Source organism: Megalobrama amblycephala, linkage group LG14 (genome assembly GCF_018812025.1).
Source record: "Megalobrama amblycephala isolate DHTTF-2021 linkage group LG14, ASM1881202v1, whole genome shotgun sequence".
NCBI lineage: Eukaryota > Metazoa > Chordata > Actinopteri > Cypriniformes > Xenocyprididae > Megalobrama > Megalobrama amblycephala.
In genome coordinates this window covers 50,096,168-50,113,781 of record NC_063057.1, presented here as the reverse complement: position 1 = coordinate 50,113,781, position 17,614 = coordinate 50,096,168, and the positions used below count along the sequence as shown (strand labels likewise).

Genomic DNA, 17,614 nt, shown 5'->3' with positions numbered 1-17,614 from the left:
ACTGGTTCTTTCACCCTATCATTTAATGTTAATTCATGTTTATTTTGTACTGTAACTAGTAGTAAAATGGAAGACAAAATCAGTTAATGTGCGCTACCACTTCGCTTGAACTAACCCTTTAAGATACCCAGTAGTCCATGGTATGTTGTAGTATTTATGACATGTTTCGAAATGGAAAGAGATGCTATTTAAAAACAATACAAAACAAAACAAAAATGCTACCTTTGGGTTTTAATACAACATTAGTCCCAGAACTGAAAAACTATGGTCAAAACTTGTGGAGATAATGCTAAAGTGGTTTTGTAATGCTAACTGCTTTATAAAAAAGTTGCTATGTGGTTGTTCTGGGTGGATGCTAAGGTGGTTTTTAGCATGTTGCTATGCGATTTCTAGGTTGTTTGAATAGGTTGCCAGGGTCCTGCTATGTGGGACAGCTAATGCTAATTACTGGTAATAGTATACTATTGATGCTTGCCTTAAACTTTGTTCTTGTTCACTGAATGACATAGTGGACGTGCACTTTAGTAATACAAGAGATTTAGAACATCTGTAAACAAATTTGGCAAAGATGTTTGGAAGGAGGAATTTATGTAAAGCTAGCCGTTTCTTACGGTTTGTCAAGGGTTCTGGTTCTGTCTGCAGGGTTCTGGCTCCTGTCCTGAGCTCTTCTGCGGGTGAGAGGCGAGCGGTCCAGAAGCTTCTTTTCCGTAGCTGTGGGAGATCTGGCACTGGAGCTACATGGTAGACAAAAGCCAGTGTGTCTTAAAAAACATCACATCAGACGTGACTGTAATGTTTATGTGTCAGCATGTTTATGAGGAGTGTAGAATAAAGGAATGGCTTAGAGTCTGAGGTCGTTGAACCTCCCTTACGTGCAGAAGATGCCAGAAGAAATGTTAAGGTGAAGAAATTTTTTTTTTAGATGTAGTGATCATATGAACATGTTTCTAATAAAATGTGTTTTTATAACAGTTAGTTTCGATTAGTAAAACAAATTTGATTATCCTTGTTCAAAGCCATTGTAAAATACACTTTGTGTCCTTAATCCCATACAGTATAAGTATCGGAAACGAATGAGAAAATATCTGTTTACATAATTTTTTTTTTTTGGTTTCTTTTAACCAAAACATTTATCTTTTCACCATTCACTTACACAGCATTTGTCTTGGATGCTAAGCTAGAGGAGAAGGCCATTGAGTCTCTGTCCCCTAAGTGGGGAACAGGGGCGGGTTCTTTATGTCCCTCAGGATTCTCCACTACAGGAAGTAGAGCGGCAGAGAAATCCTCTGGAGGGGCATCAGGGTCGCCAGTGTTGGGGTATAACAGCTCCATTTGGGTGGTAGTTCTTCTGCGAGCCTAAATTCATCATATATTAAAACAAAGCGTTTGTACTTGAGTTATAGTATATGTTAAATTAAAAGTGAGGAAGAAGTCTTGTTATTTAAATTTATGTCCTCAATATAACTTTCTTTTCCTCAATGAAGATAATGAGGGGTGCTGTTATTGTTTTTTTTTATGATAAACTGTTATTCAATGTTTATAATTATCAATTAGTTGAAGCATAATTATGTAAACAATGTAGTAGGAAGTAAATAATATAAAAAAATATCAATTTAACAGGCCAATGTATTTTAGTGTATATATTGTAATATTTCACAATATTACTATTGACCCATCTTTTTAAAGGGTTAGTTCACCCAAAAATAAAAATCTGTCATTAATTACGCACCCTAATGTCGTTCCAAACCCGTAACCTTTCTTCATCTTTGGAACACAAATTAAGATATTTTTGATGAAATCAGAGAGGTATCTGACTCTTCTATAGACAGCAATTTAACCACCACTTTCAAGGTCCAGAAAGGTAACAAAGACATCGTTAAAATAATCAAGGTGACTACAGTGGTTCAACCTTAATGTTATTAATCAATGAGAATACTTTTTGCGCGCAAAAACAAAACAAAAATTCCGACTTTATTCAAAAATTTCTTCTCTACCTTGTCAGTCTCGTACACAGCTGACACAGTCCAACTTATTATTGACCAGCTCCTGCGTCAGCATCACACGTGTCATGCGGCTCATGTGAACAGCGTCGGCCAACTGACTATATGCACGGTTTCCTCCTGGTTGTCGTTAAGCCAGCTTGGGCATTTCCGGTGAACTGTTAGCTGTTCGTTCTGTACTCGCTGTACATTGACACAAAACCACTAGTAGCTGACTTTTTAATGTTGTATTTATATTTTAATGCAGTTATCACATTTACCTAATTTGCCAATAGACCAGTTTTATTGATTGCAATAAAGACAAAGCTTTTGGGATCGTTTAAGAAATGCCGTGTCTGTAATTGAAGACGCACACGCATTGTTTTCCAGCACTTCAAATGTTATTTTTAATGTGATGACCACAAACATTACTTGTTCATCCTTCTGAGATTGTCCCTATTTGTAACGAACGTTTCTAAATGTAGGAAATCCAACATTTGATAGAAAACCCTTATTTAAAAATAAAAGACATTAATTAAATGATGTTCGACTTCGCCAGTCGGAGATCACTAAAATTAACATTAAAGAGGTGTGTGAACTCGCAAATTCAATGTCAGCAGAAGTAATTTGTTCTGGCCCTCTTCCTGTTCGTTGGAGTGATCAGATAGTTAGCAGGTTATCATCACTCAATGGCTGGCTGTCTAAGTGGTGTCCGCAGAATAAGATAGGTTTCATAGACAATTGGAAAAGCTTTTGGGGCAGACCTGATCTGTTGAAAAGAGATGGTATTCATCCCTCCCGGGATGGTGCTGCTCTTCTATCTAGAAATTTGGCAAATAGTCTTAGAGCTGAAACATGACAAACCAGGGCCCAGATCAGGACGCAGACAAACTGGCTAAACCGACCGTCTGCTAGCCGCCTCACGTCACAGAACTCAAATAATTCACAGCACATAGAAACTCTTTCACCTAGATATTATCACATAGAGACTGTGTCTGTACCTCGAACTAGTAAATACAAAAAACTTCCGAAACCTTTTAAGGGTAAAAATTTAATTGATGTTCAAAAAATGAAAATCACAGATAAATCAGATAAACAAATGATAAAGCTTGGGTTACTGAATATTAGATCTATTTCTTCAAAAGCACTTATTGTAAATGAAATTATCACAGACAATAAACTAGACTTGCTGTGTTTGACAGAAACCTGGCTAAAACCAGACGATTACATTACTTTAAATGAATCTAGTCCTCAAGGTTATGATTATCGACACAATCCTCGACAGAAAGGCAAAGGGGGAGGTGTTGCTGTAATTTATAGTAATATATTCAGAATCATTCAAAAGTATTTCAAATATAATTCCTTTGAAGTGATGGTGCTTTATGTAACATTATGTAAGTTGACATTTGTGCTGGCTACTGTATACAGGCCACCAGGGCACCATACTGACTTTATCAAAGAATTTGCTGATTTTATATCAGAGTTAGTACTGGCTGCGGATAAAGTCCTTGTTGTTGGTGATTTTAATATCCATGTAGATAATAATAAAGACGCATTTGGATTGGCATTTGCAGACATTTTAAACTCTATTGGAGTTAGACAACACGTGTCAGGACCCACTCATTGTCGTAATCATACCCTAGATCTAATACTGTCGCATGGAATTGATATTGATGCTGTTGAAATTCTACAGCAGAGCGATGATATATCAGATCATTATTTAGTCTCGTGTATAATACAATTAGCCAAGGCTACAAAACCACCACCCAGCCATAAATATTGTAGAACCATCACGTCTACCACTAAAGATTGCTTTATAAATAATCTCCCCGAGCAGTTTCATCGCCTTAGTATACCTGACAACTTAGAAGAACTCGATGCTGCAACAGAAACTATTGGCTCTCTCTTTTCCAGCACATTAGATGCAGTCGCTCCTTTACGTCTAAAGAAGATTAAGGAAACTAATCCAACGCCGTGGTATGATGAGCACACTCGGGCTCTAAAACGAGCTGTTAGAAAAGCTGAACGTAGTTGGAAGAAAACAAAACTAGAAGTTTTTCGCCTTTCGTGGAAAGAAAAAATGATTGAGTACAGAACGGCTATAAGAAATGCTAGATCTACTTATTTTTCAAATCTCTTAATAGAAAACAAACATAATCCTAGGTATTTATTTGACACAGTGGCTAAATTAACTAGAAACAGAGATTCAACTGCTGACGTTTCCATAGAGCACAGCAGTAATGACTTTATGAACTTCTTTACTTGCAAGATTGACAATATTAGAGAGAAAATTATAAACATGCAACCGTCTACAGTTTCGCTTCAGACAGTGCACTGTAGTGTCCCTGAGGTAAAACTAGAATCATTCGCCGCTATAGGAGAGGAAGAATTATCTAAACTTATCAAATCATCAAAATCAACGACATGTATGTTAGACCCAATGCCGACTAAACTACTGAAAGAAATGCTTCCAGAGGTCGTAGGTCCACTTCTTGATATAATTAATTCATCTTTAACACTAGGATACGTGCCAAAAACCTTTAAGCAGGCTATTATTAAACCTCTTATTAAAAAACCTCAACTAGATCCGAGAGATTTAGTAAATTACAGGCCAATCTCGAATCTACCTTTTCTGTCAAAGATATTAGAAAAGGCAGTTTCAACACAACTGTGCTCCTTTTTAGAAAGAAATGGAATCTGTGAGGATTTCCAGTCAGGATTTAGACCATACCATAGTACTGAGACTGCTCTCGTTAGAGTTACAAACGATCTACTCCTATCATCCGATCGTGGCTGTATTTCTCTATTAGTGTTATTAGATCTCAGTGCTGCTTTTGACACCATCGATCACAACATTCTTTTAAAAAGACTTGAAAACTATATTGGCATTAGTGGAATTGCTTTGGCATGGTTCAAATCGTACTTATCTGACCGTTATCAGTCTGTAGTAGTTAATGAAGAGATGTCGTATCGATCACAGGTTCAATATGGAGTACCACAAGGCTCAGTACTAGGACCGTTGCTTTTCACTCTGTACATGCTGCCCTTAGGAGAGATAATTAGGAAGCATGGTGTTAGTTTTCACTGCTACGCTGACGATACTCAGCTCTATATTTCCTCGCGCCCTGACAAAACCTACAAATTCACAAAACTAACAGAATGCATAGCTGACATTAAAAACTGGATGACAAGAAATTTCTTATTATTAAATTCAGAAAAAACTGATATCCTAATCTTTGGACCAAAAACTTCCTCACGGAAAAACCTTGAATACTCTCTAACACTTGACGGGTGCTCCATTAAACCTTCGTCCTCAGTTAAGAACTTGGGTGTGCTTTTCGATACCAATCATTTGAAAGTCATGTTTCTAGTATCTGTAAAACCGCCTTCTTCCATCTAAAAAATATATCTAAATTACGACATATGCTCTCAATGACAAATGCGGAACAGTTGGTTCATGCATTCATGACCTCAAGACTAGATTATTGTAACGCTCTACTGGGTGGTTGTTCTGCTCGGCTTTTAAACAGACTACAGTTGGTCCAAAATGCGGCAGCTAGAGTTCTTACTAGAACCAGAAAGTATGACCATATTAGCCCAGTTCTGTCAACATTACATTGGCTCCCTATTAAACATCGTATAGATTTTAAAATCTTGCTACTTACTTATAAAGCTCTAAATGGTTTAGCTCCCCAGTACCTAAGTGAGCTCTTAATGCATTATAGTCCTTCACGTTTATTGCGATCTCAGAATTCAGGCCAGTTAATAATACCCAGAATATCAAAATCAACTGAAGGCGGCAGATCCTTTTCCTATTTAGCACCTAAACTCTGGAACAATCTTCCTAGCATTGTTCGGGAAGCAGACACACTCTGTCAGTTTAAATCTAGACTAAAAACACATCTCTTTGCTCTTGCATACACATAACGCATTATCAATACATTAACATTTTTCAAATCCGTTAAAGGATTGTTACGCTGCAATAATTAGGTCGGCCGGAACCGAGAACATTTCCTATAACACTAGATATACCTGTACATCAGAATAAGAATGGCATCTACGCTAATATCTGTCTCTCTGCTTATCCTGAGGTTTTCCGGGTGCTGGATCCAGGCTGTATCCAGATCAGATGGAGAACCTGTGTCTGGACCTGACTACAACGTAGCCCAGGAGACAATGGGCCTACAGATCCAGTTCTGGCTGCATCTATAATTCAGATTTTTAATCCCTGTATCTGCTTACATATATTTATATATAATCTATTTTTAATCTCTATAATAAAAATGTATAATTCAGATTTTGATCTCCATATCCATTTACATATATTATATATATCTTCCAAGGGGTTTTTTCCCTCCTAGGACTTTTTTCCCAGTGTTAGCACGCTGGGTTTTTCTCCTAGGGGGTTTTTTCCACCCCTGGGAGTCAGCCGACATTGGCTTAATGTAGCACCATCTTGTATATGTTACATATGACCACGCTTGTTTGTACAGCTTATTTTTAACCACTTCCCTTTTTTCTGTGCTTCTAATATGTAAAGCTGCTTTGAAACAATTACCAATTGTAAAAGCGCTATATAAATAAATTTGACTTGACTTGACTTAATTACCACTATAACCAGCAGTTGGTGGCAAAGTAGCATTTATTTGTACATATATCAGTCATTTCCTCTAAATAGTTTTTTCTAAATAGTTTTTTTGAAAACTAATGGAACACTAAGGTACATCTTTATTTATTTTTTATGTAGTCTTACGTTTGAATAACTAAATTAATGCTATTCCTGGCTATTTAAGTGACTATATTCTGATTATTCTGAAGTATTCTGAAGTATTACACTACTGATGCTCAATACACCAGCATCTCACCGAAAGTTTTCCAGCTGGCTTATATTATTGCGGAAGTTCTAAAGAATGCTCCGTGCATATAGTCAATACTAAGCCAGCATTCTGACGAAGAACCTGGAAGTGCTGAGCATAAACAGCATAAGAGAATGACACAGAAGAGAGGATATTGTTGAATAAATTGCTATTTTTGTTTTGTTTTTGTGCACAAAAAGTATTCTTGACGCTTCATAAAATTAAAGATGAACCACTGTAGTCATGTTGACTATTTTAACAATGTCTTTAGTACCTTTCTGGACCTTGAAAGTGGTAGTTAAATTGCTGTCTATGGAGGAGTCAGAGAGCACGCAGATTTCATCAAAAATATCTTAAATTATGTTCCAAAAATGAACAAAAGTCTTACGCATGTGCAACAACATGAGGGTGAGTAATTAATGACAGAATTTTCATTTTTGGGTGAACTAACCCTTTAATACACACACATATACAAATTAACTTAGTCTGTTCTACCTTATTTCTGACTTTGGTTTCTCCACAAAGTTTCATGAGATCTGAAGCCAAACAACTGCAAGAGAGACATTCTGGTGTCAGACAAAAATGTCAAAATTTATAATGAAATGACGAGTTCCCGAAAGACACTGACAATGACTGAAATGCACACATGGTTATAATAACTGTTTGCTGATTTAAAAAAAACAACAACACACAAGCAATTTCAAAGGTTGATTAAAGTACCCTTCACCACATGACTCAAGTCAGATCAATAACAGAATAAGCTGACTGTGTTTTATAGAAGAAAGGACATCAAGACAGATTTGCAATTCAGTTTAAAGAGCTTTATTGGCCTGACTGTAGTGCTTTACCTTTTCTCTGTGGCTGGACTCTGTGCTGATTCATCACTGCTGCTTTCATCTCCGTTTTCTGAGCAAATACACACACACACATGCACTTCAACATCAGAAACACTGGTGCTCTCATTTTAACTTGTCAGTATGATGTCAGTGAACATTACTATTCAAGCGACATGCATCATAGTGTTGTAATCACAACCCTGAATTCAACAGAACTAGAAGAACGGAGGTATGTTCAAGTCTACAGCCAGGACACCAGCATTAGGGATGCAAACATTTTTAAGCATATATGTCACAATGGCAGACATAGAAAAAGGAAACTTGTAAATGAATATGTATTTCAGTTGCATTTTTGCCATGTTTATCATTGAGAGCCATCATTCATTTTTTACTAAGTATATTGCCATAAATGCTTAAAGTAAGAAGCAGCAATAATAATAATAATAATAATAATAATAATAATAATAATAATAATCTTAGCATGTTTTCCACCTGTTTTTTCTAAATAAACACAGAAGAATGACAGTTTTTAACCATTTTCATTTACTGTATATGCACCACTAAACATCATATGCACCGTTTAAACATTATTAAACACATTTTTACATCGATAAAGTGATATATAATTTTGACACAAATAATCACTGACGTTTATGTGCTGTTTTGGTTAAGTTTTCACTCTGTTTGCCTGAGTTCATCTGTTAATTAGTTTCCATAGTTTCTAATTCCATGTACCTGATTATGTTCCCTGTGTAGGCCTATTTAAGCCCTGCATTTCATTCTGTTAATTTGTCATTTCTCGTTAACGTTTATGTCAAGTCTCCTGCATATTCATGTGTTCTGCATAATCTGAATAAAGACTATTTGAGTATATCTCCTTCATCGTGCTATTTGACCAGTGCAAGCATGACATAACTGTAAGGTGCTAATGATAACTATTCTTATCAATATGCTATTCAAATATTACAACATAAGGAGTAGCCATGAAACTAGGAAATTTAAATTTTTATTAAAATCCTTGCAGTATTAATTAACTATATTATATTTTTTATTAATAATATTAATAATTATTATTGATATATTTGTAATGTTATTATTGTTAACTATTAATTAATATTAATTATTCATATAATGAATTATTATTATTATTATTATTATTATTATAATACAGTATAATCCTGGAAGTACAGCTGAATCTAAAACTATCACAAACTAATAACAGCTGGAAGAGTATACGTCCTCCATGGGTCTTTATTAGAAGCTCTTGAGAGATCTTAAAGGGCTAGTTCACCCAAAAATGAAAATTATGTAATTTATTACTTTTGTTCCACACCCGTAAGACCTTCGGTCATCTTCGGAATACGGAAAAACTTCAGAAAATTAAGATATTTTTGATGAAATATTTTCCCGATGGTTCAGTGAGGCCTCTATTGCCAGCAAGATAATTAACACTTTCAGATGTCCAAAAATGACAGTTCATGCGAGTACAGTGGTTCAACCTTAATATTTTAAAGTGACGTGAATACTTCTGTGCAGCAAAAAAAACAAAATAATGACTTTTCAACAATATCTAGTAATGGCCGATTTCAAAACACTGCTTTGAAGCTTTATGAATCTTTTGTTTCAAATCAGTGGTTCGGAGCGTGTATCATACTGCCAAATTCACGTGAACTATTGAAACTGCGAAACACTTATGACGTAACAAAGCCTTGTTTACTGAAATCATGTGACTTTGGCACTCCGAACCACTGTTTCGAAATAAAAGATTCATAAAGCTTTAAATCAGTGTTTTGAAATCGACCATTACTAGATATTGTTGAAAAGTCGTTATTTGTTTTTTTGGCGCTTTGCTTTATAATATTAAGGTTGAATCACTGTACTCACATGAACTGCTTTAAATATGTTTTTAGTACCTTTATGGACATCTGAAAGTGTTAATTATCTTAATTACCAATAGAAGCCTCACTGAGCCATCGGATTTCATCAAAAATATCTTAATTTGTGTTCTGAAGATGAACGAAGTGGTGGTGTGTGTGGGTGTGGAATGACATGAGGGTGAGTAATAAATGACATAGTTTTCATTTTTGGGTGAACTAACCCTTTAAAGGCTTTTTTCAGTTTATAGTTCAGTTGAAAGGTATGTTCTTCAAAGAGTAAAGTCCACAGGGGGTTTAGGCAAGACCCATGCAGCTCTACACTACTGTTACTGTCTGTTAGTCTGAGGGAGACGCATGCACTTGTGGACAGCTCTAAATGCCTCTACTTACCCGATGGCACGTTACCTAGTTCTGTTTGAATTCAGGCCACAAAAAGACACAAGCAAACCAAAATCAAACTTAAAAGGAACAAGTCTAGAGAAGAAAAAACAAACAGCTGAACGTGAAGGTGTGTTTATGTGTGGCAGACCTTGAAGAGCGTTCCCAAGCAGAGCGTCCAGCTCAGGGTTGAGCTCGGCTTTCTCTTTGAGCATGTGGAAGAGCAGCTGGTTCTGCGTGGCGCTGTTTATCTCTGTTTGTTTCAAACGGCCCTCCATCACTTTGATTTGAGACTCCTTCTGGGCAGCTTGTAAGCCCTAAGAACAATGTTATACAGTGAAATGTTTCTGGGTGGGAAAATAATATAAACCTGTAATATTATAGCACCCTTTTTATGATTCAATGAAATCCAGATGGGAAAAAGTCCTGGCCTACATTATTGAGTATTCAGAAATGGGTCATACTATGGATGTAAATGTGTCCTTACATGTTATCTAAAGCCTAAAATCAGAGATCGTTGTTCCAATGATAATCATGATACCTCTGAATTAAGTATACAACAATATAGATATTTTGGCTGATACCAATGTCCGACAATTACTACATACTACACTTGTGGTCAACTAATGTTTTTTTTTAGAGAACAGGATGACCCAACACCAATGTACGTTATACAATTTAATGTTATCAAATAATATTTCTGAATTAAATTAACAATATTAATATCTTGTATTAACTGAATTAATATTTAATCAAAATTCACCAAAAAAGTAAAACATAAAATTTATATTATATTATATTATATTATATTATATTATATTATATTATATTATATTATATTATATTATATTATATTATTTTAACCTGAATTAACTCTTTCCCTGCCATTGATGGAATTTTCCAGCTTTCTGTTTTTTCACTGTTATATGGTAGGGGGCGCTATTACGCAACTTCTGATTTTCTCAGGTTTTTGTTCAAAATGTTGCTTTTTTATTAAACTTGCCCACATTCAGGTGTTGATAAAATTTATGATAATACTGGTGATTTCAAAATTTGGTCTATTGTAAATTTACTCATTATATATGGAAAAATCTTTATCCACAAATGTAAATGGGGAGGGAAAAAACCTAATTTTACTAATTTTAAAACAGAAATAGGTCACTACTTGTATACATTAAAAGAAACAAGAAATAACAAAGCCAAAAAAACTGTAAATTATTTCAAATCCTTAAATCTATTCTTTGAATAATTTGTAACGTTTATACTTGTTTATACATGTGAATTTTTTGCTACTTTCTCTTCTTTTCTTTTCTCTTTATTTATAATAACATATAAATTGATGAATGTTTAATGTAAAATATGTTATTGCCCTTGTATTTTTATTGTTCAAAAATTGCAATTAAAAAAAATAAAATAATAATAATAATATTATCAATGCTGAAAAAAAAGTGTTGATAAAAAAAGAATGCATGAAGCTAGAATAAAACTTTTTTTTTGAGAAGAGGCTCTGAGCAAATGTAATTTTTAAAAAAGTAATTTTTAAAAAAGTCAAAACGTAAAATGTACTCTATCCCGTTATTATATTATATTATATTATATTATATTATATTATATTATATTATATTATATTCATTGCTTATCACATTATAATCTCCAGAAGAATCAAATGGGATACATGTTTAATTATTTAAAATTAATTATTGGCCCTGTGAGCCAAATTACAATAATTTATGCAAATATGTTAAAGGTGCAGTAAGTGATTTCTGAGAAACTCTGTTGGAAATGGATCAGACTGAGCACCAAAACACACTTGTAGCCAATCAGCAGTAAGGGGCGTGTCCACTCATTTGGGGGAGGTGTTGTGAATTTGGGGACGGGGCTATAAAGATAGAGGTGTGATCCTTTTGGGTAGGGGTGTGTTTGTTTTGGAGATTTTAACAGCATTTCTCAGAAATTGCTTACTGCACCTTTAAAGTGCTAATATTGACTAATGATTACTAATATACAGGGCATTTCTAATTTCAAAATGAAAATCTACTGAGTTCCAGTACCTTATTGATGGCCATTGACAGGAAGTGGTCAAGCAGGATACGGGCCTCTGATAGCGTGCAAGAGCTGATCACAGCAGAGACGTCCACTGTATCTCCCTCCTCCTAAAGTGAAAAATGGATATAAAATATTTAAAGGTGCCATAGAATTGAATTTACCTTGGCATAGTTGTATAACAAGAGTACATGGAAATGACATACAGTGAGTCTCAAACACCATTGTTTCCTTCTTCTTATGTAAATTAGATTTTTGCAAAAGACATCTGAAGAACAGGCGAATCTCAACATAACACCGACTGTGATGCAACAGTCGGGATCATTAATATGTACGCCCCCAATATTTGCATATGCCAGCCCATATTGAAGGCATTAGACAAGCCAGTATTAACGTCTGGATCTGTGCACAGCTGAATCAACAGACTTTATGCAGGTAAGCAAGCAAGGACAATTGCGAAAAATGGCAGATGGGGCAATAATAACTGACATGATCCATGATAACATGATATTTTAATTTCTAAATGTTTTGTTAGCATGTTGCTAATGTACTGTTAAATGTGGTTAAAGTTACCATTGTTTCTTACTGTATTCACAGAGACCAAAGCCATGTCGTTATTTTCATTATTAAACACTTGCAGTCTGTATAATTCATAAACACAACTTCATTCTTTATAAATCTCTCCAACAGTGTGTAACGTTAGCTTTAGCCCGTTAGCCCGAGCATAGGCTACTATCAAACTCATTCAGAATCAAATGTAAACATCCAAATAAATACTATACTTACATAATCGGGTATGCTGCATAACGAACACTTCGTAAAGATCCATTTTGAGGGTTATATTAGCTGTGTGAACTTTGTTTATGCAATGTATTATAGAGTCACAAGCTTGGGGGCGGGGAGCGCGAGCATTTAAAGGGGAAGTGTGTTAAAACGGCACATATTTAATTATGCCCCAATATAGGCAGTTAAAAAAATTAATAAAAAAAATCTATGGGGTATTTTGAGCTGAAACTTCACAGACACATTCAGGGGACACCTTAGACTTGCATCTTGTGAAAAAGCATTCTATGGTACCTTTAAGAGCCTATAAATCAAACATTTCTGACCCACAAAACAGGGTCTGATTATTATTATTTTACTGTATGTATTATTAGGGTATGATACTGTGTGACATAATTTCCTGTTTCTCACAATTTTACCTTAGCCTCCTCCATCTGCATGATGTTGGCCTGGCAGTCTGCGATGCTGTCGTTGATGTAGTCAATGTTAGCGGTCAGCGACTCCATCTCTTCATTAAGAGAGAGGACGGTCCTGTCGGCATCTGTGTCCTCGCTGGCGATCTTGTCCCTCTTTTTCATCACTTTCTCTCTGCGTTTGGTCAACTCCTCACGTTGCTGTACACGCAGAATTAAGCAAATGATTTGTCAATTAACTCAATCTCAAATTCGCTAAAAATGAAAATGCACCAGTTTACAGTTTTTGCTAATTTACATTTACTCTTTGTCCTAATGGGTATGAAAAAAAATAATAATAAAAGTAAAATAAAAGTAATAATAAAAAGTCATTCTCAGTCACCTTAAGTAGGCGGATCATTTCAGTCTCCATGTTGGAGATGGTCATCCTCTGCATGATGATGTCACTAATGCGACGTTCTAGCGACTGCCATTTGGCTCGTGCTGTTCTGGTATAGTACATTCCTCCTGTTCTCATCTGGTGCTTTCTGGAATACAAATATCATGACCACATCAGTCACTCAAATACTCACGAGCCAACCCATCTCAAACGTTTCACGTTACCTCGTCCCATTATAAGTCATAGCTCCGGTGGTGTGTGATCGGATGGGAGCCATACGGGATGAAGACTCCTGCAAAGGCTCTGGTAAACTGACCTTGCGGTTAACCTTGCCTGATGCTGGTCTCACTTGCCGCCTCAGGGCAGTTATCTGATTCAAAGACACAGGAAAAAAAATCTTTAGGTGTTATACTGTGATTGATTAAAGGGTTAGTACACACAAAAATCATCATTTACTCATGCTCATGTCATTCCAAACCCATAAGACTATGCTAAAAATCATCATTTACTCATGCTCATGTCATTCCAAACCCATAAGACTATGCTAAAACTCTCGCTGAGAAGTTGTGTCTCTAAGGCCGTGTCCACCAAAGCTTTATTAGCAAGCTGAAAACGCCAGCACTCTTCTGAAAACGCCTTGCTGTGGACACATGAGAGCGCTTCGGTGGCGTAGCGTTTTGTTCAGTTGAGATGCAATAAGTGCTATGGTAAATATCTGCAGAAGTATCTGATTTAACAAATATAAAATTGTTGACACAATGCAACATACTTGCTCTGGCACTGGTAAAGAGATCCTTTCAAATAGCTACAGCCACCAAACCAGCGCTTTTGTAACAAAAAAAAAAAATAAAAAAAATAGTAATTCCCAAATAATACTGTTTTTGTCACCTCTTCTGCCCTCCTGCGTAGAACAAGCTCCTGCTGTCTTTTTTGAGCCTCAAGCTGCCTTAGCTGGTGCTAAACATGACAAGAAAGAGAAAATAAGCAGGGATTGTGTCTGAGAATAACCCCTTATTTTCTGAGGCTGTTCAGGGTACAGTGTGTCACCTCCTGTTTGCGCTGGTCTTTCTTAAGTGTGGCGATCTCTCGGTTGCGGCGGGTCTCTGTGACTCGGTTCCTCTCCTGCTGTTCCTTCATCTGTTTCATCAGACCAACCTGAACGCAACCCAGTCACCATGACAGAAACGATTACACACTACAATGATGGCTGCCCGGATGTTGCTACTGTCAACTTGAACTGCCCTTTAGTATAAGCAATAGTAAAAATACATAAGCGTACCTTAGTTTTCTTCATCTCAGTCACTTCCTGCTGTAGTTTCTTTAGCTGTTTCTCGTACTGTGATTGGTTCTTCAGCAGACGTGCATGCTCCTTCTGTGCCGACTGCAGTTTCTGCAACTCCTTGTTCATGGAGTTCAACTTCTTTTCATATTCTGATTTAATCTTCTTTGCTTTCTCCTCTGTACATGTTTCCACTGAGCCTGCACAGAAATGTGATCTCAGCTTTGGACTTTTAAGAAGCAAAGTTAAGCTTCTACAGTTACACTGCATTACAACTTACAACTGTGCTTACAGTTTGCTTTAAGTGTGCAGTGTGAAAAAGGCCTATAATGTTAAAATATTTGTGCATTTGCATTTTAATGTAAGCTCTGTCAAAAACAAAATAGAAGAGGACAGTAGAGATATACTGAAAGACTAAAGCTGCAGGTGCAACAAATTTCATTTACACTATACCTGTCAAAAGTTGCGAATAATTGCGATTTATGTTGTTGAAAGTCTCTTATGCTCACCAAGGCTGCATTTATTTGATGAAAATGCAGTAAAAACAGTAATACTGTTAAATATTTTATTACAATTTAAAAAACATTTTTTTTTGTACAGAGCCCCACACATGACATGCAGGAAAAAAATAATAGGCTAAATCGTCAGATGCTTTACTAAGTAGTTCCCTCGATTTATAAACCTTGTGCATGCTTTACTAAGTCGTTCCCTTGATTTAAAAATCATGCACATGATTTAGTAAATCGAGGGAAAGAATTAGTAAATTATGCGCACAATTTACTTTTTTTTCCTGCATGTCATGTGTGCTGCTCCGTACTTTTGTTAGTCAAAGAATTCAGAAAAAAATGTAACATGGTTTCCACAAAATACTAAGCAGGAAATACTGTTTTCAACATTTTCATTAATAATTGATCACAATTAAGCAACAGATCAGTATATCAGAATGACTTCTGAAAGATCATGTGACACTGAAGACTTAAGAGTTATTATGCTGAAAATTCAGCTTTGCCATCACAAGAATAAATTACATTTTAAAACATAAAAATAGAAAACAGTTATAATATTTCACAATATTTCTGTTTTTACTGTATTTTTGATCAAATAAATGCAGCCTTGGTGAGCAGAAGAGGCCTGTTTTAAAACATTAAAAAAAATCCTAATTACAAACTTTTGACAGGTCATGTTTCTGAAGTGCTCATTACTCACAAATGACTTAGTTATGCTGTGTATGTGTATTGTACCCATGTTATGCAGTACACGGTCTCTCTCCAGCTGTGTGTCTCTGATTTTGCTCTGCAGCATCATGAGTTTCTGCTCATACTGTTGTTTGAGTGTGTGCAGACGTCTCTGACTGTTCTCCAGTTCATCGATCAGTCGCTGTTTGATGGCAATCTCACATGTGATGTTGGCCAGATCCGCCTGGAAGTCCTCTGTCAACACACAAATGTCAGAATGAACAAGAACAAGAGTTGGTTAATTAATCAAGTTGATGAAATAATTAAAATCCAGATTAAAATGAATAGTTTAATAAATTATATTTCATAATATGTATAGCAATCTAGACTGACGGAACATATGACCATTGCTTTGAGTTTTTTTTAAATATATATTATGTACATTATATTATTTTTATTCTTACATCAGGAGTGCTTAATTCAGAAAAGGTTAAATGACTTTTCTTGCAATTGTGGGTTTACATCTCACAATTCTGACTTGCAGTCAGAATTGCATGATATAAACTCACAGTTATGTGTTATAAAGTCAGAATTGCAAGAAAAAAAGTCAGAATTGCGAGAAAAAAGTACGAATTACGAGATAAAAAGTTGAAATTATCTTTTTTATTTTATTATTTTTTTTACATTTTTTATTCTGTGGCAGAAACAAGCTTCCATAACTTGAACCTGACCAAAAAAGACCTGACCAATACTTTTTTCAAAAAGAAAAGAAAAGAAAAGAAAAGAAAGACCCGACCAATACAAATTAAAATATAGCTGCAAGCAGCAATTACGGGGCCAAGCACAAAAACGGCACAAGAAGCCAGACAACATGGCTGGGAGCATCAGACCAACAGCAGCAGTGAGCAATTAGAAAAATAAAGTTATTAGAATTTTTGTCAAGTTTGTTATAACTTTTGACCACAAGGTGGTGCTGGTCCAAAACTTCTCGGGCTCTTTCAGGGCATTGTCCTGATGACCCATACCAAATTTATGAATTTTGGTCAAACCCATCAGAAGTTATAAGCAAAAATAGCCATTTTTCATATCTCCACTCCAGTAGGTGGTGCTGCGCCGAAACACTGTATGATGCCTAAGATCATGCTTGTGATGACACGTACCAAGTTTGGTCTGAATATGATAAAGCATTGCAGAGATACAGCTTCAAGAGTCGTTTTTGCATCATGCCTCAAATTCTTTGCTCTGGTATACGAAAACGGTTAGACATATCGACTTGAAATCCATAACTTTTTGTCGGCATGGTCTGAAAATGACACGGTTCAATTTTGGTGAAAATCGGACCAATGGTCTAGGAGGAGTTCGAAAAAGTAGGTTTTTAAAGAAAAACAATATGGCGGACAGGAAGTTTAGCTGACTATAGCAAATTTAATATCTATGTTCTCAGCATGACCCAAGGAATCTACTGAGACCAGTTTCATTACAATCGGTTAATATAGTCAAAAGTTATTAGCATTTTTGTAAATTTTGTTATAACTTTTGACCACAAGGTGGCGCTGGTCCGAAACTTCTCAGGCTCCTTCAGGACATTGTGCTGATGACCCATACCGAGTTTCATA

At 35.7% G+C, this 17,614-nt stretch overlaps 1 protein-coding gene across 3 annotated transcripts in view; it reads right to left on the bottom strand.

The window, feature by feature from the left end:
• Positions 1-17,614, bottom strand: part of LOC125244739 (kinesin-like protein KIF21A) — a 65,234-nt gene that overhangs the window by 7,155 nt on the left and 40,465 nt on the right. For 2 of the 3 annotated variants that reach the window (XM_048154955.1, XM_048154957.1), the window contains 14 exons: positions 16,065-16,253; positions 14,824-15,023; positions 14,592-14,699; positions 14,433-14,501; positions 13,769-13,914; positions 13,548-13,692; positions 13,172-13,366; positions 11,978-12,079; positions 10,078-10,243; positions 9,939-9,959; positions 7,684-7,741; positions 7,331-7,385; positions 1,154-1,356; positions 612-734 (listed from right to left, as the gene is read on the bottom strand). In XM_048154955.1, the coding sequence (XP_048010912.1) occupies positions 612-734; positions 1,154-1,356; positions 7,331-7,385; positions 7,684-7,741; positions 9,939-9,959; positions 10,078-10,243; positions 11,978-12,079; positions 13,172-13,366; positions 13,548-13,692; positions 13,769-13,914; positions 14,433-14,501; positions 14,592-14,699; positions 14,824-15,023; positions 16,065-16,253 (1,780 nt within the window). The remainder of the gene's footprint in view (positions 1-611; positions 735-1,153; positions 1,357-7,330; positions 7,386-7,683; positions 7,742-9,938; positions 9,960-10,077; positions 10,244-11,977; positions 12,080-13,171; positions 13,367-13,547; positions 13,693-13,768; positions 13,915-14,432; positions 14,502-14,591; positions 14,700-14,823; positions 15,024-16,064; positions 16,254-17,614) is intronic. The other variant, XM_048154956.1, reaches the window with a different exon arrangement.